General features: G+C 42.5%; 1 protein-coding gene across 1 annotated transcript; it reads left to right on the top strand.

Moving 5' to 3' along the window:
- The first annotated feature begins 851 nt into the window (after window positions 1-851).
- CATSPER3 (cation channel sperm associated 3) lies at window positions 852-23933 on the top strand. The gene is made up of 8 exons (XM_073358084.1): window positions 852-964; window positions 1653-1806; window positions 6253-6492; window positions 17431-17613; window positions 18036-18176; window positions 18981-19100; window positions 22230-22387; window positions 23831-23933. Exons 1-8 carry the CDS (start codon window positions 852-854, stop codon window positions 23931-23933), a joined length of 1212 nt encoding a protein of 403 aa, XP_073214185.1.
- The last annotated feature ends 806 nt before the right edge of the window (window positions 23934-24739 follow it).

Here is a 24739-nt window from a genome sequence, read left to right as displayed (position 1 = left end):
GGCTGGGCCAGCAGCATGAGGCCCCTTCTTTCCCCTTGGGACAGCATCAACATTCCCTCATTCAGAGAGGAAGAGGTGGCAGCAGTCCCCCCTCCATGTATCTGGTTGGATGGGTGACTGGATTCACTGCACTCTTCTCCTCCTGCCTACACACAGTCCTCTGCTGGGGTGGTGTTGGCTGGGTCTCGCTGAGTGGCATGTCTTGGAGATAACATTCCATTGAGATGCGTGGGAAAGTTCACACCTTTCAGGCCATCTGCAGACTCAGGCACTCAGTTGGTTACACTTGGGCCACACTTTTCAAACTTTTCTTTATAACTCTGAGGACTAGAAACTTACTAATGAAAGCTGTGGTTTTGATGTAATAATCATCTGGCTCCAGGATCCAGATCCCTAAGCATAGGGCTATAGTGCCTATGGCTTAATCTGGCCCTAAAGAAATATCTTTAAAATCAAACAAAAACTTACACTGAATTAAAAACATTTCTATTAATATTAAATCTGTATGTTCTTTTAAACAATCCCTCTCCCATTTTGTGCCTAAGATGCTGGGCAATGTTAACCCAATGCTGTGTTATATTTTCACAGCAGTGATCGTTTATTGCCTTCTTGCCTTACTGACTCCTCATGAGAGTTTTCATTGGTCCAGCACTTTGTTTCAAGTGCTGACATGTATAATTTTTATGCCTGGAAGTGACCTCATAAAGTGATGATGTCAAATAGAAAATTCCATTCTTTTCTATATAGAGTATTTCCGTTCTCTGTGCGTGGCCTTGTGCACTCTGAGTTACTTAAGGGAATACATAATGCCCACCTACATCTCTTAAACTAAATAATCCGAAAGTGTGAGTATGGAGCCAACAGAATCTTTTCATCAGAGACGACTTGTGTCGAACTTGGTTGTTGAACATTTTAAACCCTCGTCTGATGCTGACATGAAACACACTCTGTTCTGGCGATTCAGGTAAGTACTTGATCAAGTCCTTTTAAAAATGTATTTAATTTTTGATCTACAAAGAAGCTACGAAGAGTCAAATTCATCCTCCATATTACTCTACTGTCACTGGCTGGCACTACCAAGTGATGAATTTGACCATTCTTTCTTTTTGTATTACATTGAAGGCAGAGGATTTTTGCTTTCTGCTTGACTAAATCTTGGTGATTATTTCAGTAAGAGTTTAATGAGGGAGACTGTTCTTAAACATGCATTTAAATTAAATACCAAACAATTTTTGCCCTAGTGCCTTTAAATTGATTGCTAATAAAACTGGGCATCGGCTCATCTGAGTATCCTGGGGAAAAGAATGGGAATTCCTTTGTTGTCTTGGAAGTTTCTGAAAAATACGGAGAGCTTCTCCGTGATTCTGGATTAAAATAAAAATAAAATTTACCACCGAACATGCAAATCTATTTTTAACTCAGAGTAGATTTCACAATGATTAACTACCCCTGAAGGCAAAGGGCTGTATTCTTTGCTAATTCCATTTGTAATCGGTATTAGGGAATGTCTAAAGGGGAGGGGGAGAAATCCACCTTGTGCCTGACCTTGTTCTCTTTGAAGTCATTGGGAAGGAGAATCAGCCTGTTGTTTGCCAGACTCCGAATGGTCCTAGAATTTACCGTATTTTTTTGTCCCTTCAATTGTTTGATAGGAGGTGGGACACTGAATTTTGTGCATATATACGCAGATTACTGCAGAATCCCATGCTCAACTCAGTCATGATAAGCATCATCTCACTCAATGCACTGTTCTTGGCTATGGAGACTAATTATGATATTCAGCTTAATTCTTATGCATATCTGGAGGTAAGGAGCTGGGCAATAAAATGGGTGGTAAGTTCTCCTTTCATTTCACTAGCATCTGCTGAAGATGTAGAAAGTTTTTAAAGTGTGTTTTTTTTCTATCCGTGAATAATTGAGTAGTAAAGTGAAACAAAAATGGGAACCTGCAATACAGAAACCAATATGTGTCCACTTTTCCATGTGCAAACCACACCAGTATCGGCAGATGTTGGGCCAGATCCTCAGCTGATGTAAACTGATGTAGCTCCATTGACACCAGTTTGCATCAGCTGTGGATCTGGTCCAAGGTGCACTGTAAGAAGCGACCTGGGAACTTTGTGAACAGGGACCGCTACCAGGGAGTTTGGGGAGGGAGTTCTCCAGGTGAAGGAGGAGCAAATACGGGACCATTGGGGTAAGTGGCTGTCTGTAGTGTGTGTTTGTGTTTGGGGGTTACTTGCTGTGTGCTGAGCTTGTGTTTGTTTGTTTGTTTTGTTTGAAGGACCTTGTGCTCTGGCCAGCAGTTGGAAGCTGTGAGTTTCTAAACAAGATTTGATATCTAGAAGCCTCTGTTCATTGGCTGAGCCTTAGTCAGGGGGTGGGCTATCAAGAAGGCCAGGGCTTTATAAAGCAGGGAGCTTTACGAACAGGGGCCGCTAACAGGGAGTTTCGAGAGGGAGTTTGGAAGGGGAGTGGGAAGAGGGCAAGGTACACTTGCCATTCTTTAAAACCTTTAAACTATAATCAAAACTTCTTGATTTAAACAAAAACCCTATCTTTAACTTAGGTAGCTGTAGGAGAAAATGCAGGCAGAAGCCCAGCAGCAGGGTGGGGGCTATCCTGTTTATTGCACTCGGTGTAGCATGTATGATTACCTGCCCTGTGGGGGGGTGGTGTATGTGTGCATTCGGTGCAAGGAGCTCCTGGCCCTCAGAGACGTGTACGGGGTTTGGAGGCCAGGGTGGCGGAACTGGAGGAGCTAAGGGAGGCAGAGAGGTATGTTGATGAGGCCTTCCGGGACACTGTAGATTTGTCCCACCGGTCAGACAGCCCCTGCACTGTTAAGGAGGATGAAAGGCCCAGAGAAGGAGAGCAGTCAATGGGAACAGAGGGAAACCTTCCCATAGTTGTGACCCTCCTTCCAGATGATGATGTGGTATCCTCTCACACTGAGGTTACCTCTCCGGGGCGGGGAGGGGGAAGGACTCCAGTCATTAGGAAAAGGCAGGTGTTAGTAATGGGAGATTCGATTACTAGAAACATAGCTGAGTTTGTGATGACTGGGAGAACCGTATGGTGACTTGCCTGCCTGGTGCGAAGGTTGAGGATCTCTCGAGGCATCTAGATAGACTTATGTGTAGTGCTGGGGAAGATCTGGTGGTCGTGGTACATGTAGGTACCAATAACATAGGGAAGGGTAGGAGACACATCCTGGAGGCCAAATTTAGGCTACTAGGAAAGAGACTGAAATCCAGGACCTCTATGGTGGCATTCTCCGAAATGCTTCCAGTTCCACGTGCAGGGCCAGGTAGGCAGGCAGAGCTTCAGAGTCTCAATGCATGGATGAGACGATGGGGTAGAGAGGAGGGGTTTAGATTTATTAGGAACTGGGGAAACTTTTGGGATGGGGGAGCCTGTACAGGAAGGATGGGCTCCACTTAAACCAGAGTGGATCCAGACTGCTGGCACTTAGCATTAAAAAGGTTGCAGAGCAGTTTTTAAACTAAGAGATGGGGGAAAGCCGATTGCTGCAGAGGCGCATGTGGATCGGACAGAGACTTCTCTTAGAGGAGAGTCTATTGTAGAGATTCTCTAGGTTTTAGTCAGGAGGAGAAGATGGAAGAGGATAAAGTATGGGCCAGATCAAACGAGAAACATTCACATAAAGAATCTGACCCATCAGAAAAGGGCAGACAAATAAACAGTGACAAGTTTTTAAAGTGCTTGTACACAAATGCTAGAAGTCTAAATAATAAGATGGGTGAACGAGAATGCCTCATTTAAAGGAGAATATTAATATAATAGGCATCACAGAAACCTGGTGGAGTGAGGACAATCAATGGGACACAATCATTCTGGGGTACAAAATATATCGGAAGGACAGAACAGGTCATGCGGGGGGGGGGAGGTGGAGTGGCACTATATGTGAAAGAAAATGTAGAATCAAATGAAATAAAAATCTTAATGAATCCACATGTTCCATAGAATCTGTATGGATAGTAATTCCATGCTCTAATAAGAATATAACAGTTGGGATCTGTTATCGACCACCTGACCAGGACAGTGATAGTGACCATGAAATGCTAAAGGAGATTAGAAAGGCTATCAAAATAAAGAACTCAATAATACTGGGGGATTTCAATTATCCCCATATTGACTGGGTACATGTCACCTCAGGATGAAATGCAGAGACAAAATTTCTCAATACTTTAAATGACTGCTTCTTGGAGCAGCTGATTCAGGAACCCACAAGGGGAGAGGCAACTCTCGATCTAGTCCTGAGTGGAGCGCAGGATCTGGTCCAAGAGGTAACTATAACAGGACCGCTTGGAAATAGTGACCATAATATAACAACATTTAACATTCCTGTGGTGGGAATAACACCTCAACAGCCCAACACTGTGGCATTTAATTTCAGAAAGGGGAACTATGCAAAAATGAAGAGGTTAGTTAAAGAAATTAAACGGTACAGTGACTAGAGTGAAATCCCTGCAAGCTGCATGGACACTTTTCAAAGACACCCAGATGTGAAAGTAAGCCGGTATGGTACGCCATGCCGGACCTGAGGGTGATTTAAAGGGCCGGGGTTCCAGCCACTGCATTACTCAGGGCTGAGGCTCTGCCCCCAAAGGTTTAAATAAAAAAATCAATCTTATTTTGTTTTCTAAAATTAAATAAATGAATAAACACAGTGGTTGAAGCCCAGTCCCAGTGACTAACCCTACAATAACACTTTGGTGGGTGTGGCTCTGCCCTGGTGAGTAACCCTAGTGTGGCTCTATACTGGGGATGGGGCCAGAGCAAGAAAACCCAGGACAGTGTCAAGCTTCTCAACCATTTATTATTACTGAATTATTTTTTAAAATGTCACGACGGGGTCCTTATAGTTGTTGCCAGTGTTTTTTTTTTAAACCTTAAAACGTTAACACCACTAACTTGAGCTCATATTCAATATTTAGTTTTCATACGGAAAAATACTTATCTCCCACGCACACCTTGATTTTCTTGTCTTACACAAGTCAGCTTCTGTACACAAATCTCTGAGTCTTTATAATGTATCCCAGTAATGTGGAAACCAAAAGACAGGCCTGGCTAACGTCAAGAAGTCCATTCACATCTTGGAAAGTTTTAGAAAACTCTACTTCCAGAAAAAGACCCTGCTCAGGGAAAGGGAGGATGCATCATCTAGAGGTTGGAACATGTGATGAGGTATCAGGAGACTTCAGGTTCTGTCCTTGGCTCTGCCACTGACCTGGGCCAAAACACAACTGCCCCATGCCTCAGTTTCCCCATTTGTACAATATCCTGTGAAGGGATAATACAACTCTCAATAGCAGATAAAAATGGTTTTATGATTAATGACATATTTGGCATTTGTCTGACTCCATTAAATAAACATCTTCATCTCTCTTCAAGATCAGTTTGCACTCTTGATGGCACTCCTACAGTGTGAGGTGGAGTTATGTTATCAAGTTTGACTGGCTCACCCGGGCCCACTGCATGAGGCAGTAGGTGCAGTAGATAAGACAATTTCCCTGGGTGAAACCTATTTTGTTCTGTCAGTTTTAATAGTGTATTAGCAATTGTTCTCATTTCAAGTGAGTATTGTTCTGGGTCCTGTTAGCCAACCCAATTGTTTAGACAAGCGAGAACTATCCTAAGAATTGACTCAGAAGAGGAGGGTGCATAATGGTCCACAAATACATTGGGTGCCATTATAAAAGTGGTATTTACTGCCCTGTGGTATTTATGGTATTCCCTACACTTGGAATGGTAAATTTAACTATGGTAAATGTCCAGTTTCTAGTGTGCTCAGCGTATTTGAAGAGTGAAAACACCAAGGAGGGAGAGGAATTCTGCAGAGTGGTATACGGCAATACAATTAAGAATTATTTTGAGTGGAACATGGCAGTGTAACTAGGAATATTGGGGTGAAATTTAAATTGTTAGGGAAAACTCCCTAACAGTGAGAAGCCTCCAGGTTTCCCAAGAATGTGGATCCATGTTATTTTAGGACATTTAAGTGAGACTGAATGAAACACAAGCAGATGCCCTTTAAGGAGCAGCCTTGTGATGGCAGGAAGAACTAAACGCCTGATTATTTGCATCCCTGTGTATCTCAGAGTAGGGTAGAGCTGGTCGTGAATATAATTCAGGGTATAACAGGAACAACTGAAGGCTCTTTTCTTCTGTAATCAAAGCCCTCTCCTCTCAACGACATGCTCTAGACTCATATTGTTTTCTTTTCAGCTGGCCGATCTGATTATTATATCCATCTACACCACCGAGATTTTGCTGAAGTTTTATGTGGATCCCTTGAATTACTGGAGGAGTGGCTATAACCTGTTTGATGTTATCATACTTCTCATTGCTTACCTCCCATATATCATTGACAAATATGACGTCAAACAGTACAGGACATGGAATATAATTAATGGTTTCCAGGCACTCAAGATTCTGAAGATTATCTCCTACAGCAAAGGCATGAGGGTAAATTGATTATCTATAGTTACAGTGGAAACACACTTCTGATTTTTATATCCAGGCCATTACAATGACACTTGTAAGCAGTCATGGGATAAGAGGGAAGGTTCTCTCATGAATTGGTAACTGGTTAAAAGATAGGAAACAAAAGGTAGGAATAAATGGTCAGTTTTCAGAATGGAGAGAGGTAAATAGTGGTGTGTCCTAGGGGTCTGTACTGGGACCAGTCCTATTCAATATATTCATAAATGATCTGGAAAAAGGGGTCAACAGTGAGGTGGCAAAATTTGCAGATGATACAAACCTACTCAAGATAGTTAAGTCCCAGGCAGACTGCAAAAAGCTACAAAAGGATCTCTCAAAATTGGGTGACTGGGCAACAAAATGGCAGATGAAATTCCATGTTGATAAATTCAAAGTGATGCATTTCCCAAAGTGGTGCATAATCCCAACTGTACGTATAAAATGATGGGGTCTAAATTAGCTGTTACCACTCGAGAGAGATGGTGGAGTCATCTCTGAAAAAAATAGTTCTCTGAAAAAATCCACTCAATGTGCAGCGGTAGTCAAAAAAGCAAACAGAATGTTGGGAATCATTAAGAAAGGGATAAATAATAATACAGAAAATATCATATTGCCTCTATATAAATCCATGGCATGCCCACATCTTGAATACTGCGTGCAGATGTGGTCTCCCCTTCTCAAAAAAGATATACTGGACTTGGAAAAGGTTCAGAAAAGGGCAACAAAAATTATTAGAGGCATGGAATGGCTGCCGCATGAGGAGAGATTAATAAGCCTGGGACTTTTCAGCTTGGAAAAGAGATGACTAAGGGGGGATATGATGGAGGTCTATAAAATCATGACTGGTGTGGAGAAAGTAAATAAAGAAGTGTTATTTACTCATAACACAAGAACTAGGGGCCACCAAATGAAATTAATAGGCAGCAGTTTTAAAACAAACAAAATGAAGTATTTTTTCACACAACGCAGAGTCAACCTGTGGAACTCCTTGCCAGAGGATGTGGTGAAGGCCAAGACACTAACAGGGTTAAAAAAAAGAACTAGATAAGTTCATGAAGGATAGGTCCATCACTGGCTATTAGCCGGGATTGGCAGGGATTGTGTCCCTAGCCTCTGTTTGCGAGATGCTGGGAATGGGCAACAAGGATGGATCACTTGATGATTACCTGTTCTGTTCATTCCCTCTGGGGAACCTGGCATTGGCCACTGTTGGAGGACAGGATATTGGGCGAGATGGACCTTTGGTCTGACCCACTATGTCTGTTCTTATGTTCACTTTCCTTTCTTTTGACTTAAGGTTTTTGTTTAACAACTTTTTTGTTTCTCTTTGGATCACATTCACCCTAAATAACTGATGAGGGCACAGCATAGGAAGAGCAGTCCATCATTCCCTTCTGTTACCTACCCTAGTTGCTTTTCAATCCTAATTTCTGAAATGGCGCTGAACATGAATTATCCTGGGCAACTCTTGCAACTAAACTGTGTTCTGTACCAGTTGAGCTGCAGCCATTGCTGGTACCTGTTGTCAAAACCAGGTAATTTTCTTAGCGTAGACAAGCCTTCATTGCCTGGAGTGGCGGGCAATGCTTAGGGCAGCATGCTCAGGGAGTGGGTGATGTTGCTCCATAAGGAGTCCAATCCACTATTATGGGTCATTGTGATTTGTAATTATTCCCCCTCTTAAATTTAGTGGAGTTTTCAGCAGAGGCTCTGCAGCATTCTGACAGCATTCCATAGGATGCTAAAAGGGTCACTGCACTCATTATTGAACAAAGGCAGGATAAACCGATGAGAGAGCGTCCGCACACAAAGTCGCACTAGTTTAAGTAAATCGATGCAACTTTAGGTGTCGAGTAGGGCTTGGTCTCTAGTTAAAATGTATACCGGCATAGCTGTGTCAGTCAGGGGTGTGAAAAAACCATACCCCCTGACCAACAAACACAGCTATGGCGACAGAAGTGTGCATGTGTAAACATAACTAACATCATTTGGGGATGGAGACCTTCTTACACTCACAGGAAAATTCCTTCTGTTGGTGCATGCTGCATCTACATTAGGGGACTCTGCTGGCCTGGGCTCTGCAGTGTAGAGCTAGCCTAGGTCTCAGTGACATGCTAATCCAATGCCTGTAACATTGTAGTGGAAGTAAAGGCAGGATTGTAGCCCCACCAAATGAATCAGGCTGGAGTCTGAAGCGATTGTGGCTGCTTACAAAGGAGACAGCCTGTGTTTGTATAAACTTCCCAGCTTAAGATGTGCTTCGCTGCTGAGGGAGAGGGATAGAAAAATGAATCAGGACTGTCAGGAGAACTTCAGTGAAGCCTGAATAGACCACCTTATTTGGGAGCCACCTGTCTAAAGAACCCACTCCAAAGTAGCTTGATGAGAACTGAGTACAATTCAGCCCTAACTTAATTAGAAAAATCAATCAATTTTTGTTAGGCCCTAGAGTTTCACTGAATTTTGTTGTCATAGAACTAACCCCTTTAGCGGCTATCGTTGGTGCTGTAACATAGAGGTAGCTGTAACATTTTCAGTGTTCTCTGTATGTTAACTGTGTGTGCTGAACCTTCTCTAATGATATTGGTTGTTACTTGAGTATGTCGGGGGGAGCGGAAGCAATTTAATATTTTTTAGTTTTATAAAGTCCACAGTATGAACATTATTTGCTTTCTGCTTCTCCCGTGTTCAGGAGAGATTTTCCTTGACTTTGTTTCATTTCATCACAGTGCTATGAATGGGAAAAAATAGCTATTAAACAATGTCACACATGCTATCTTAATCCATTTAATCCAGTTTTCTCTCAAGCACCCCATTTCTTACTGAGTTTTCTCTGGACAACCCTGGAGGTTTATTTTTAGTAGGGCGTTAACGTGGGTAGTGACTGCTTAGCTTGCATTTCTGCATGTAATTAATTGATTGGGTAACCCACCAGAAGTGGAACATTTATGGGAATAAGACTCTTATAATGTTCACTTCTGAGCCTTCTTTCCTCTAGTTTGGATAGTAAACTTCAGTGATTGCCAGACTTTTATATGTTAATTATTCAGTGTAGCTGGAAGAGGGGACAAAATTGAGGTATGTGAAATAATGAATGTGTCAGGTGCTGCTATTTATCCTTTCTGATAATACTAGCAAAATGAACAGCAATTTACCTTTTCTAAAAGCTTTTTTTTAAACAATGGTCGATGATTAACTTGCGGAACTCATTGCCACTGGATAAGAGTGACACCAAGGTCTTACCAAGGTTTTAAACAAATAAAATACGGTAACTCCTCACTTAATGTCCTCCTGCTTAATGTTGTTGCAAAGTTACATCACTGCTGAGTTAGGGAACATGCTCGTTTAAAGTTGTGCAATGCTCCCTTATAACGTCGTTTGGCTGCCTGCTCTGTCCACTGCTTGTAAGAGTCTGTGGAAGAGCAGCGACTTTACAAGGGAGCATTGTGCAAGTTCCTCTTCTTCACCTCCTTCTCCCCCTCCCTCCCAGCGCTTCCGCCACCGCCAAACAGCTGTTTGGTGGCGCTTAGAACTTTCTGGGAGGGAGGGGGAGAAGCAGGGAAGCGCTGCGTCTCCACTCCTTCCCCTCCCTCCCAGAAAGTCCTAAGCCTGAAGTGCAGGGGGAGGGGTAGGAGTGGGGAAGCACAGTATCTCTGCTCCTCCCCCTCCCTCCCAGAAAGTCCTAAGCACTGCCAAACAGGTGGATTGGGGGTGGAAAGAGGTGGGCCTGGAGTGGAGCAGGGAAGGGAAGATGCGGGCCTGGAGCATCCCCCGGCAAAGTCAGTGCCTGTTCTTCTCTGGGTAAGCTGCCACTGCTGCTGCGAAGGTACTTCGTAGCATCCTTGCCTACAGTGGGTTGTGCAGGGGCACTTCCCAACCACAGCATAGTACAGTACAGTATCTAATGCCTTTTGTCTGCCCTCCAAAAATGTCCTTGGAACCTAACCCCCCACATTTACATTCAATCTTCTGGGAAAATTGGATTAGGTTCACATCATTTCACTTAAAGTTGCATTTTTCAGGAACATAACTACAGTGTTACGTGAGGAGTTACAGTAAAATAATTTAAGGTAAAACTGGGCACCTAACTCGCATTAGGCACCAAATCTGATTAGGCCCTTTTGAAACTCCCATTAGACACCTATTTGCAACTTTGGGAGCTTAAACAGCTTTGTAAATCTTTCCCTTAGGAGCCTAAGATTTAATGAAAGTCAATGGGACTTAGGTTCCCAAGTCTCTTAAGTACTTTTGAAAATTGTACTCTTGGGCATTTCTATGGATAAGAACATCCAGGTTATAGGATAAAAATGGATAAGGGGTATAAATCCTCATGCTTCAGGGCATAAGCCTGCCACTTACTATTCCAAGGCAATCAGAAAGATCCTTTATGAGCAGGTTATCCTGTAATTGTCCATCATGGTGTTTCTTGCATCTTCCTCTGAAGTATTTGGTACTGGCTGTTACTGGAGACAGGTTACTCAATGGACAATTGCTCTGATCCCATCTGGCATTTCTTGTGCTTTTAGGGACCGAAACTCTCTGCTAAAAGACATTCTTTGTCAAATATGCCACAATTTGCCCCAGTGGGCTTTGCTGAAGGGGTGCGAGGTTGCTTGTACCTATATGTGTATTATTATGAATTAATTGAAGTCTATATTAGCCTTTAACGGAGGAAACGGTATTTAATACTGAAAACTCAAACATATAACACATTCTTGGCACACATAACTTTATTAATTAAAAGACTCTTTAAAACACACTGCCTTACACCTTGGGGCAATAAATTTCCACCTCGAGGAAATAATTTCCTTGCTGTATTCCGTACAGAGCAGTTCTGTTAGCTGTGATCCCAGTCGTCGTGTAGGCTCCATTTATCCTTATTTCAATTTGAAAATAAACTTTTTAAATGCCAGGTTGTTCCAAAAATCAACTTTCCTGCTTTTTTTTTAAAAATGTATTTGGGATTAATTTCAACATATTTACAGTTTAGGAAGACCACGAGCCACAAGGCTGCGTCTTAATAGCAGAAGGAAAGAGGAATTATTATGGATTTCTGGAAGTATACAGGAACCTCAAGATGTGCCATAGAAACTGAAAATTATTTGATGCTTCTATACAAGGGGCACTTGCTAGACTGCAGTCACCAATGGCATTTTATGGCTCTCTTGTTACCTTCAGCTATGGGTGATTGTCGTTGTTTAGGATCATGTGCACAACCCAAATTTGCTGAACACCATGACATACCTTGGTAAAAATGTCATATTATTTTTGTGTAAATGGCTTTTGTTCCTACTTCCAGACACAGATACAAGAATAAAATTAGGCACTGAGTGCTTGGGACAAACAGGGTTCAGGTGGTGGCTACGTTTCCGTGGACAAAAGATGAAGGTGACCAGTGTGGGTTACCTTGGAAACAATGTCTGTACCCAGTTCTCTGAAATGTGTCATGCTTTATGTCTTTTTGCAGCACTCTACAAGGTGTCCCTTCCTGTAAGAAAGGGCATACAGCTTCTATGTTGAGATGTTGACATGATTTCACACACCTAAGCAGCTGTGACATTCCAGCCAGTAGAGGGCAGTGGTGTTTATGTGAAGGAGGGAAGAATCCTAGAGAGTTGCAATAAATTATAGATGGGACTGGTAGCACTGCCTATTATTCAGGTTGCCCGATACTTCCCATTATGACAGGTTTCAGAGTAGCAGCCGTGTTAGTCTGTATTCGCAAAAAGAAAAGGAGGGCTTGTGGCACCTTAAAGATTAACAAATTTATTTGAGCATAAGCTTTCGTGAGCTACAGCTCACTTCATCGGATGCATCGCCACTGTATTTTCCACTGAATGCATCTGATGAAGTGAGCTGTAGCTCACGAAAGCTTATGCTCAAATAAATTTGTTAGTCTCTAAGGTGCCACAAGTCCTCCTTTTCTTTTTGCCCATTATAACAGTGGTTCTCAACCTTTCCAGACTGCTGTACCCCTTTCAGGAGTCTGATTTGTCTTATGTACCCCCAAGTTACACCTCGCTTAAAAACTACTTGCTTACAATATCAGACAAAAAACTACAAAAGTGTCACGACATACTATTACTGAAAAATTACTTACTTTCTCATTTTTACTATATAATTATAAAATAAATAATTTGGAATATAAATATTGTACTTATATTAAAGTGTATAGTCTATAGAGCAGTATTAACAAGTCATTGTATGAAATTTTAGTTTGTACTGTCTTTGCTAGTGCTTTTTATGTAGCCTTTTGTGAAACCAGGCAAATATCTAAATGAGTTGATGTACCCCCTGGAAGACCTCTGCTTATCCCATGGGTACGCGTACCCCTGGTTGAGAACCACTGCATTATAAGACCCCATTTTCAGTAGATTACTGTATAACTTTGCCAAACTTTAGCCATGCAGGCTGAAATTTTGCATGCTGGGAGTCTGCCTCAGGCTAAATATTTTTGAAAACTTCAGCCAAAATATGTCTGCCATTTCCAAGAACAAGGCTAGGGAAAATACATTGTTTTGCTCATGCTAAAAAAATTCTGGCAACCTGTTCTTTGAAAAGCCCTAGGGCGCCTATGCTTTTGAGCAAGGGCTGTATAGTTAGTGTGGTGGTGGTCTTTATGACAGAGATGAGCCTTTTGCCGTGCCCATGAAATTCTGCCCAAATTATTAGACTTTCTTTGCACATGCTCAGTAGAGATTTCCTAGATTTTTAGCAGCTAAAAACTCCGAATCTTCCCTGAGCAAGCTCCATCCCTTCACAGGTCCTATGTGTGACCGGACTGTGCATGCCCTACCCGACAGAGTGACTGAACGTGCTCCAGCCCAAGGGCTATAGGGGGTCAGCAGGACTTTCCCTGTAATGGTTGCTCCCAGCTGCTCCAGACCAGGGTGGGTCTGGGCATTGGAATTGAGATCAGGGAGCTTGTCTTGCCTGTGTTCTCAGTGACCCCTCCTCCCTCTCCCCTGCTGGCACATTGGCAGCGAGGAAGAGGGGACAAAACAGGACTTGGGGAGGGAAGGAGTAGATGAGACCAAGGAGTCTGGTGAGACGGGGACTGTGGGGAAGAGAAACTGGAACGGGGAATGGCTGGGCAAGAGCCTGGATGGGGAACTGGTATGAGGGAGGGAGCTTGAGGGGGAGGGTAGGCTGGAACGGGATGCTTGTGTGGGAGGGGAGGCTGGGACAGGTTGGGTAAGAAGACAGGAACTGGGAGCCAGTGAAGGAAATGCTGGGAGGGACTGGGAGTCCTTTGGCTGAGGGGGGAACACTGAGATTGATGAGGCAGGGTGGGAGACTGGGACTGGCTGGTCAAGGAGACTAGGAACCATTGGAGCTGTAGTCTTTAATTATAACATCACGTCCTATTTTTTCCCCCAGGACCTCTGCCTCATTCAGGGTGCGTGGCCGCAAGCCTTATTTACTGCAGGCTGTTCAAACCCTGCTCTGAAGACGGGATTGTTGATTTTGCCATGGGCTTTTCTGTGGTGCGCATCACTACAGTATCTTGAGTGCGTCACAAACAACCAACCCCCTGTGAGATGACGGGGTGGTGTTATCCCCATTGCGCAGATAGGGAACCGAGGTACAGACTGATTAGGTAAAAAGTATCCACTAATTTTGTCGGCCCAAACTGAGACACCTAGGACCTGAAATTCCATGGTGTTTAAGATTATCTAGCACTTCATATGTTCAAAGCACAACATCCCATTGACCAGTTGCAACGGTGAGCGCTCAGCACTTCTGCAAATCAGATCCCAGGTATCCTGTTTGACATAGAAAATGCGGGACGCAATATAAGTGACTGTCTGTGAAAAGTTTGGTTTAAGTGACTTGCTCAGCATCCCACAGAAAGTCTGTGGCAGAGGCAGGGATAGAATCCAGTTTTCCAGGGCAGAATTCAACTGCCTTAACTATGAGATCGTCCTTTTTCTTCCTGCAATCCTTTGTCTCATTCACTTCACACCTTCCAACTTGTGCAACAGATAAAGCAGGGGTCTTACAGACAACAGCCTGTTTTACTACACAGCCCTGATTCATCGCCAGAGCAGGTCCATCCTGTGCACTGCATGAGGCAGGGGTCCTATGGAAAAAATTCTATGTGGTCATGTAATTAAGACTGTGTCATAAGCATACACACAATGGTGCCTAATTAAGGTTATGCAAGCAATCTTAACTTTGGCTTTTCCTAACTTCTGAGGGCTTGCTTTTGCAATCTTAATAAAGCTCTTTCTTTTAATATACATTGTTTTGTTTATAATACAGATATATCTTCAAGCATTTTTATGTTGCAGATTGCTTGAAAGTATCTTATAGCTAAATATTGTGTTACTTTTCTCAGATAAAAAAAACAAGGTTGTTTTAACCTTATTGGGCTTTAAATAAGTTATTCTCTTCCTCTGATTCATACTCAGGAAAAAGTAAAACTGAATCCTTTTTAGCTTTATGCAGTATATGGTGTATGAGCAACGTTTAGGACTTCATAGATAATGACCAGCACTTCAGTTTGCAATCAGGAGTAATTAGCAACTAGTGCAGAGCCAGCAATGCAGAATATTGTTTGCTCTTCTTTACTTAAAAGGTGAGTAGCAGCATTCTGCACTAGCTGAGGCTTTTCAGTGGCTGCAGCAGGATGGCAGGGCTCTGTCAGCAAATATTAGAGCCCTACATGAAACAGTTGATGTTCTGCTGACTCATTGTGGTAGGTGCATCCAGGCAGAACATCAGTGGGAGTGGCCATCTAGAAATTGGGAATTAGTGGAGATCCTGGAGGGAATCTTTAGCAAAAGCCAAGGTCAGGAAAGCTCAGACTGAGGTTTCTGGTGTGTTCTTCTCTTTGTTACCCATAAAGCCAAACTGCACAAAAGAAGCAAGTTTGGACCTTAACTCCAGGTCTGTGTAGTCTGTTGACACAGCATTTAAAACACCAGTAGCTGGTTTATGCTATCTCTCTCACTATTGCTATCATTGTTGGAGCTGCCAGTCAAAAATTTTAGGGAAAAAGGCTAGTGTGGATGCTGCTCTCACCTTAAAAAGGGTCAGCATCTTATCACATCTGACCTGGATGGAAGCTAGCTGCATGAAACGCAATCCACATAAAATGGAGGTGATGCCTAGTGCCAGAAGGAAACATCTGGAGGAGGGTGCGACTGCTTCCTAAATTATTGACATGAGTATATATTTCTTCGTGCAGACAAGGCTTAGGAAAACCTGGAACTATCCACCAGGGGAAATCCTTAATCCATCATAACAAGATTAACTATTTGGCAATCATAAGGGATTGGAAAACACATTTTACATTAGCTTTGCACAAACCTCTTAACAGGAAGTGCCACCTCAACGGATCAACTGGGTAAATTATGGAATTTTAACTTGAGATGCTTGAGACATTGTCTAAAAAAGGAACTGATAAATGGATAGTCCCTGAACCAGTGTACTGCATGAGACCCTCTGGCATTAGCACATTTTTCATAATCAGGGGAAATCATCAAATCCATTCATTAGCCGGTGTCTGGAGTAATATAACATTGGTGCAAGAGGCTGTGTGTAGTTTTCTGCAACCTAGAGTTAATAGAAATGTTTGCAATTTGGCAGAGATCCATTACCAATGGTCTGACTTAAGCTGTATTCCCAAATCAGTACACATTAGTTCCTAAGAGCGCCTTGTGTACATATTGATGTCATTCATAGGATTTGTTTTGTCTCTCAGGCTGTTCCTGCCTAGTGAACCCCTGGTTTTCAGTGATTTCTTAACTTGTGCAATACACGGGGGTTACAATAGTGGAAAAGACCAGTGGCCCATCTGACACCCTGACTCTGATCAAGCAGTATTGGACGCATCTAGTCAACTATACAATGGTGATGGGGGTGGGAATTTCTTCCTGACCCCAGTTCATGAGCAGACTCTAAACTGAAGCATGAGGATTGATAGCTCTTGTAATTTTTATCCAACTAATTTAATACAGAGGTTGTTCTTACAAAGTGTCTAATCTTTTATGAACATAGTCTATTACTCTGTTAATATTGTGCGGCAGTGTACCCAACAATGTAATTAAAAGAGGTACGAAAAATTGTTTTTTTTAAAATGTGCTCCTTTTGAATTGATTGAGTGTTCTTGGTTGTTTTAAAGGACACCACAAAGCTCCTTAATTTTTCATCTTTCCACTTATTTATACATTTGTCTTGCTTAATAGTAGAATAAACAAAATGAATGGTAAAAGGATTGTGGACTGCATGGCTGTTAGCTAGAAAACATGAAAGGTTGCAGTTCAGAAGGAGGGATGATGAGACCTTGACCTTCCAGCAGCTGGACTCTTGAGATGATAATGAATAATACTCAGCACTTCTATAGTGCCTTTTGTTCCAAGACACCAAAGCATTTAAACATGAATGAATGAAGATTTACAACACCCCGTCCTAAGGTGTAATGGGGAGTCAGTGACTGAACTGGGAATAGAACCCCTAATTCCATAGTCCCAGTCCCAGGCTCTCACCTGTAGGCAATACTTCCTTACTGCTGACAAGTAGAAAGGACTCTCCTGTAGTTCAAGAGGAAGAACTGTGCCGGTAATGGCCACACATGATCAGGACCTCGATTTTTCAATGGCTCACTTTACAGAGACAGGTTTCAGAGTAACAGCCGTGTTAGTCTGTATTCGCAAAAAGAAAAGGAGTACTTGTGGCACCTTAGAGACTAACCAATTTATTTGAGCATGAGCTTTCGTGAGCTACAGCTCACCACCTCCCCCAGCACAGCACCCTGGGGGATTGGCTCAGAACAGGCTCAAAGGGAAGAGTGCCACCTACCGAATCACCGACACCACTTTCTGTGCCGTTATGTGAATCAAACGAGCATTTTCTGTCCTATAGAGCTGCTTGTCTCCACTCTAAACTGCACACATTTGGTTTTCTCTATTGCAGAGTTTGATAGCAGCTCTAGGCCAGACTGTGAAGACTGTGATCTATGTCCTTATCTTGCTGTTCCTGTTAATGTTTATCTTTGCCATTTTGGGTTACGGATTGTACGGAGACCCTGAAACCGGAGACAGTAAAAACTGGGGCAACCTAGCATCTGCCCTTTTCACTCTCTTCAGTTTAGTAACGGTAATTTCTGCTGTCCTTTCCATTTTATGTCTGCCTGTTATAGAAACTATTGTAAGTAATCATTACCTTTGATTTTGGTCAGGATGTTGGGGAAGTCATTTAATTAAACCGTGATTGTTCTCAGCATTAAAGGTGGTGGGAGTTGTTCCCTGGGTTTTATTTAATGTCAGGTGGTTGTGAAAATTCAGTTTGATGGATAGATTCATTTTTCTGGTATTAAAGTTTCAGAGGGGAAAGCTTGTTGAGCTGACAACAATGCGATATTTTGTAGCTTTCATATGGCATCTGAGTCTGGAACTCGAAGCAACTGGGGGAAAACTGAGTTCAGTTTAAAAAAGAGAGAAAGAGAGAGGGATTTAATCTGGTCTGTGAGACAAGCTGTGGTTTGGAACTAACTGATCAGAGATTCAATACATTTTCAGGTTGATGGCTGGACGGACTTACAGGATGAATTAGACAAACGTGGTTTTAGTGCCAGCCGAGCCTTCACAATAGTGTTCATCTTGCTGGGGTTCTTTTTGTTTTTCAATATGTCTATTGGAGTTGTGATTATGAATATCCAGGTAAGCTGGGTTTCCCTTATTCTTTGTGTGTCTCTAACTACAGGGCCATTTATCTGAAAACTAGCGTGTGCACCTTTTGAAAGCTGGCTTTTTCACACTGCTGGAGACCGAAGTCCTCTGTCCACTGCATGGGAGCAAAATACCTTCCCCACATAACCCTGCTAGTTTGCCTCAAACCGGAAGGGAGCATCTTCAAGGGAGAATGGTAGTGAATTCACTGTTCCCATTTAGGGTCAGTCCTAGGCCTAAGTACAACAGGCAGCTGTACAGTGCCCTAGCCCTTGTCCGTGTCATGCAGAGACAAATGGAGCCAGCCAGAAACTCTCCATCCTCACTCCGCTGCTAAATCTCTCCTGTCCTTCCAGTCCTATCAGCTGCCAACACCTCCCATATATGAGCATAAGGGAAGTTTGCCTGAAGCGCCACACACTGCAACAGAATGAAGGGCAAATTTGTGTCCATTTAAATTCATGGCCTCCTGTAGGATTTCTTGCAGCTTCCCCTGAAGCATCTGGTACAGGCCACTGCTGGAAACAGGATACTGACGTAGACGGACCGCTGCTCCAATTTGTTATGGCCATTCCTATGTTCCTGGGTCATCCTGGGAGAAACCATTAGCAAGGGTGCCAACTGTGAGGTTGAAATCTGCTAGACTGACCCTACTAAACTCAGCAGGTGGTAACAGCTTTGTTGCTACCAGTTTGGGCTGGATTTAGATCAGTGACTTAAAGGCGAAAGTGTCTCTGATTAATTGCGAGTCATCCAGTTAAGACCATTTAACATACACTGTTTTGGTATTTATAGGACTCCACTCAGAATTATGAACGAGAGTTTAAAGCAGAAAAACAAGCTGCTCTTCAGGCTAAAAAACAGGCCATGTTACAAAGACAACAGGAAGAAGTAAACATGCTAATGCACCAGCAGGTAGATGCACTGAATTGTTTTTACTTGAAGTTTATTGAACAGCGTAAGTATTACAAACAAATGTAAGATACAGTTTAGTGATGCAAGACAACATAGAGTTATCTTCAATATAGGACTTTATAGTCATTTATCTCACAGAAGCAATTTTCTAAACTTTTTCACCGTTTGAAATAAGCCAGGCCCTAGACCTTCATCTGTATCCTTTGATAAGTTCATGTGTGTGTATATATATATGTGTGTGTGTGTGTATATACATATTTCATTTTGAATCTTCTATTTAAGAAAAAAAATTCAGAGTGGAAAACTCCCCATAATATTTAAAATAATAATAATTTCCAAAATGGATTCCCACTGCTGTTTTTTTCTGAAATATTTCTGCATTGTTCCAATGTTATTAACTGTAGGTCAGTTTGTATTATAATGGTATCTCCATGCTGTGGATTTATTCCTCAGTAACCATATATTTCTTTTGATTTGTTAAGGTCTATGGGCACCATTTAGAAACCCACTAGAATCGGGTCACAGGCACCTTTGAAAGATGACTTAGGTTATGTCTACACTCTCCCACAGATTGGACTACAGGGGATGTGAATAGCAGTGCAAACCAAAGTGCTGCATTGTAAACCTCCCCCCCGCCCATGTGAGAGATACAGATGCGAACTTGAAGGTTCCTAGTTTGCGTTAGTGTAGTCCTGTTTGAAGAGAACTACTTTTCCGCAAACTAGGAACCTGTTAGTTTGTGGTGTGTCCCCCGGGAGAGGTACAGTGCAGCACTCTGGTGTGCACTGCTATTCACATTCCCGTAATCCAAACTGTGAGACAGTGTAGACAAGTCCTTACTCAAAATCAGCTTTCTTCCAGTTCTTTAAGCAGAAATATCATTTTCCATGTCTAACACTCAGTCCAGGTTTTGACAGGTTTCAGAGTAACAGCCGTGTTAGTCTGTATTCACAAAAAGAAAAGGAGTACTTGTGGCACCTTAGAGACTAACCAATTTATTTGAGCATAAGCTTTCGTGAGCTACAGCTCACTTCATCAGATGCATACTGTGGAAATCCAGGTTTTCTCACAACAGAACCACTAACCCAGGAAACTATCCTTGCAACAAAGCCCGTTCCCAACTGTGCCCACATATCTATTTAGGGGACACCATCACAGGGCCTAATAACATCAGCCACACTATCAGAGGCTCGTTCACCTGCACATCCACCAATGTGATATATGCCATCATGTGCCAGCAATGCCCCTCTGCCATGTACATTGGTCAAACTGGACAGTCTCTATGTAAAAGAATAAATGGACACAAATCAGATGTCAAGAATTATAACATTCATAAACCAGTTGGAGAACCCTTCAATCTCTCTGGTCACGCAATCACAGACATGAAAGTTGCGATATTACAACAAAAAAACTTCAAATCCAGACTCCAGTGAGAGACTGTTGAATTGGAATTCATTTGCAAATTGGATACAATTAACTTAGGCTTGAATAGAGACTGGGAGTGACTAAGTCATTATGCAAGGTAACCTATTTCCCCTTGTTTTTTCCTACCCCCCCTCCTCAGACGTTCTTGTTAAACCTGGATTTGTGCTGGAAATGGCCCACCTTGATTATCATACGCATTGTAAGGAGAATGGTCACTTTAGATAAGCTATTACCAGCAGGAGAGTGGGTTTGTGTGTGTGTGTGGGCGGGGGAGAAAACCTGGATTTGTGCTGGAAATGGCTCAACTTGATTATCATACACATTGTAAGGAAAGTGATCACTTTAGATAAGCTATTACCAGCAGGAGAGTGGGGTGGGGGAGGTATTTTTTCATGCTTTGTGTGTATAAAAAGATCTTCTACACTTTCCACAGCATGCATCCGATGAAGTGAGCTGTAGCTCATGAAAGCTTATGCTCAAATAAATTGGTTAGTCTCTAAGGTGCCACAAGTACTCAGTCCATTACGTTTTTCTAAAGTCTGGTTTTGTGAACTTGAAATTCATGTAATGTATAATGTTGATTTTTTTACTCTGACAATTTTTGAAAATGAAGCTGATTTGATATAATTGTAAACTCTGCTACTTCAGTGTAGATGATTGGAATAATCTGACTGCCTGTCCCCTGCCATCCCTTCTGCTCATTCTCATTATTATCAGATATAATTTAAATGTAATGCCGACAGACCCTGGTCATCGGCAGGTGGGATCAAACCTGGGACCTCATTTTTCTCTCTCTCTCGTGGTCTCGGTGCTACTAGATGGGACAGAACACCACCCCCAGGAGGTGTGTGGGTTACATAAACCGCTCAGTTGCTGGTGCTCTAACCTTTCGGTATAAAGTAATTGATTCAAGTTCTCTAGTGGGTGACTGATTTAAGGTTAATGATTTCGGTTCCATCCAGTATCCACTGCGGATGTGAACTATTATAGGACCAATCTCTTTGGATGAGACCCTGAACTGCTGTCCCCTCTGCCAGATCTGGTAGTTGTTGATGTGCAAGACAAAGCTCCTATGACACTTCTGAAAAGAAGTAACTTTGGCATCCTGGCCGAGGTTCTCTCTGGGTATGTCTACACTGCAGCTGGGAGCTCCGCTTGAGCTAGCATACTACAAATAGCTGTGTGCTTGTTGCTACACTGGCAGAGGCTCGGGCGAGCAACCTGGGCTCAGACTCAGGGGGTCAGGTCAGTCTGAGCTTGGGGGGGCAACATTCACCCTGCAGTTTTTAGTGCACTGGCTCAAGCCGAGTGAATGCTGCCCTGTCTGCTTGGACTGTGAGGCTTGCTCCAAGCTGCAATGTAGACATACCCCCATGCATTTTAAAAACAAAAGTTATAGGCCAAATTTCCAGCCCCTCTACCAGTTTTGCATATCCCCTTTTAATACTCATGAAACCAGGCACTCCTCATGCATGTTGCCAGAGCAATTGGCTGTGTGTGCAAAGCTGGGTGAGCAAAACTGGAGGTCAGGGTTGAAAGCCCTGGGTAAGTTATTGCTGGCCTAAGGCTCCATCTGTCTCCATGGTCCCTGCACTGCTATCATCTTTCATAAAGCTCCTTAAGATACCTGGAGAATGAAAATCCCTGTATAAAAACCCATTCTATTTTGATAATGTGTTTTCCTGGGATATTTTTTCACATTAGAAAACCAGTGAATATAAAACCTTCAGTGAATTGGTGGAGGACTTTAAAAAGACATTACATCATTCTGATCCTATGGTCTTAGAAGATTTTTGTGCCAGTGTCCCATTTATTGATCTTTATTTGACATCCCTCGATCTTCAGGATAACACAGTGTATAGGTAGGTAACGTAGGTGTAAAGAAACAGAGACCAAGATGCTAGAAATCTTAAAAATGTGCATTTGAGTTCTTGTTTTCTTTCTTTGGATTAAATACAGGCCATCCTTTTGGCATGGTTACTGGAGAGTCTGCGACCGATTAGTCTCGTTGGGTGAAAGAGCTGCAGATCTCTGAATGTGAGGGCACAATTAAAGACATTTGACCTAACTGAAGCTAATTGTCAGTGTTTACAGGCCAAAGCTTACAGAAGCTTTGATAGGCTGTTGCTAAAGTCCAACAGTCTTGGATATTCCATGGATGGTTAAAGCTGTGTTATGCAATGGCACTGTGGTAACACTGACCTTCCCCTCACCTTTGCAGATCTCTTGCTCTAGGTTCTGAGGTCTGCTGCAGATGATGGTGCTTCTCTGTTCTATGCAAATAGTCTGTAGAGTGCTGATACTTATTTCTGGTACTAAGTTATTGCAACAGAATGCCTTCCGATGCAGGCACAATGCTTTGCCGTGCTGGGGATCTGAGTTTGGTTCCTAACCTTGGTCCTTCATATTTGAGTCTGAGAGCTCTGCAAAGGCACTTTGGTAACAAAGCCATGGTATTATGGCATCAGGTATTATGGTCTTTGGCGACACACATACAGAGCATAGGGCCTGGAATTCAGGGGCTTGTGCTCCAAAACAACTTGAGCTAAAGGAGAAGCTATGAGATGAGAGTATCATTAAGTAGCTCTCTTTATGAGACAGCCACAAAGCGATCTCAAACCCTTGAGCAGATTTGACATTCCATTCAGTAGAGGGCAGCGGTACGTATACACACTGGCCAATACATTTGCAGGCTCCCCCACCAGTTCCCTGCCCTCCACCCCAGGAAAGAGCGTAAGGAAGGAGAGGAGTACCCCAGATGTCACTGTAACCTCCCAGGGTGAAGGCATGCAGTGTTAATGAGGAGATCTTGGAGGGATGTCCAGCCCTACTCTTTCATTGATGGGAAAGCTATCATGATGTGGTCCTGTGTGGGATGGAGCGAGTAGGAAATGGAAATACTCAGTACCTGGCAAGTGAAGAGGCCTCTACTGGGGAGGATGAAAAGAGAATGCACACACGAAATAATGCTAAAACCCAGAAAAAGCCTGCAGAAAATTTGACTGTATAATGGGACCTGATTTGTCATCTGTTACTACAGCAAGATTTGGATTTCTTTGGAGATGGAGTAAGAAATCTTTCTTCATTGTTTTGCACATAACCACCCTCAAAGAGCTGATTATCCAATTATTGTTCATCATTCTTTTTATCTTCTTAAATGAACAGTGAAAGCTCAGATTAGTTGAAGAGACAATAGTTCCACGTATACGTTTTTCACTCTGCGCTTCACATTTTCCATTACATTTGAATGCTCTGAAATCATAATCTGCTATTATTTCAGCCATGCTCTTATCTTCTCCCTGTAGGTTACAAGAACTCTATTATGAACTTGTTGGCACGTTGAACACCATCTTGGAAGACGTAAGAGAAAAATCCAGGCTGCCCCCTGAGAATGATACGAAGAGTTAAATGTTCTAGCATAGAAAATATGATGCTTTGCCATTGTAAAAAGCATTGTTTAAAAACAGAGCATAAATATACATAAATAAAAATAACTCCGAATAGATTTACTTCCCCCTTCGATAACTTACTATAGAGTGTCTCCTTATAATAATACTGCACACTAACGCAGTACCTTTGATTAGAGGCAGTGTGGACTAATGGATAGAATGCTTGCCTGGAATTCAGAAGACCTGGGTTTTATTCTCAGCTCTGTGACTCACCTGCTGCGTGACCAAAGGCAAGTCACGTCACTGCTCTGTGCCTCAGTTTCCCCATCTGTAAAATGGAGATACTAACCTCCTTTGTAAAGCACTTTGAGATCTACTGAAGAAAAGCACCAGATAAGAGCTGGGTAATATTATTATTATTTATTTATTTATGGACCTCAACATGCCCTATAAATATTGATTTAGATATTATTATTGTGCATTTCCATTTTAGGGATGGGGAAGCTGACAGGCAGAGAGATTTAAGGGTCTGAGGCTTTCTGGAAAGTTTGTGGCAAACCTGAAATTAGATCCCCTTCTCTTGATTCCCAGTCTAGTGCTTTAGCTGCCAGATCATCCTTCTTATCCTTATAATTCAAAGTATCCGTGAGCTAACGTAGGGACAATGCTAAACGAAGCATTTGAAACATACTAAAGAAATCGTCCATAATCTCTCTAAGTGTAGCAGTTCATTTTAGTGATAGAACTCCAGTTAGAATCTTGGCTGAACCTGTATGGATTTGGCCCTTTGGAGATTTTTAGGCAAACACACTCACTGTGCTCTGC

Source organism: Lepidochelys kempii, chromosome 8 (genome assembly GCF_965140265.1).
Source record: "Lepidochelys kempii isolate rLepKem1 chromosome 8, rLepKem1.hap2, whole genome shotgun sequence".
NCBI lineage: Eukaryota > Metazoa > Chordata > Testudines > Cheloniidae > Lepidochelys > Lepidochelys kempii.
Note: the sequence above shows the minus strand (reverse complement) of the source record. Positions and strands in the feature narration are given on the sequence as shown.

Coding starts and splice junctions, on each gene's coding strand:
- CATSPER3 (XM_073358084.1), top strand. CDS start 852: ATGGAGCCAACAGAATCTTTTCATCAGAGACGACTTGTGTCGAACTTG. Junction 6,493..17,430: donor CCTACAGCAAAGGCATGAGG/GTAAATTGATTA, acceptor TCTCTATTGCAG/AGTTTGATAGCAGCTCTAGG. Junction 22,388..23,830: donor CAGGATAACACAGTGTATAG/GTAGGTAACGTA, acceptor TTCTCCCTGTAG/GTTACAAGAACTCTATTATG.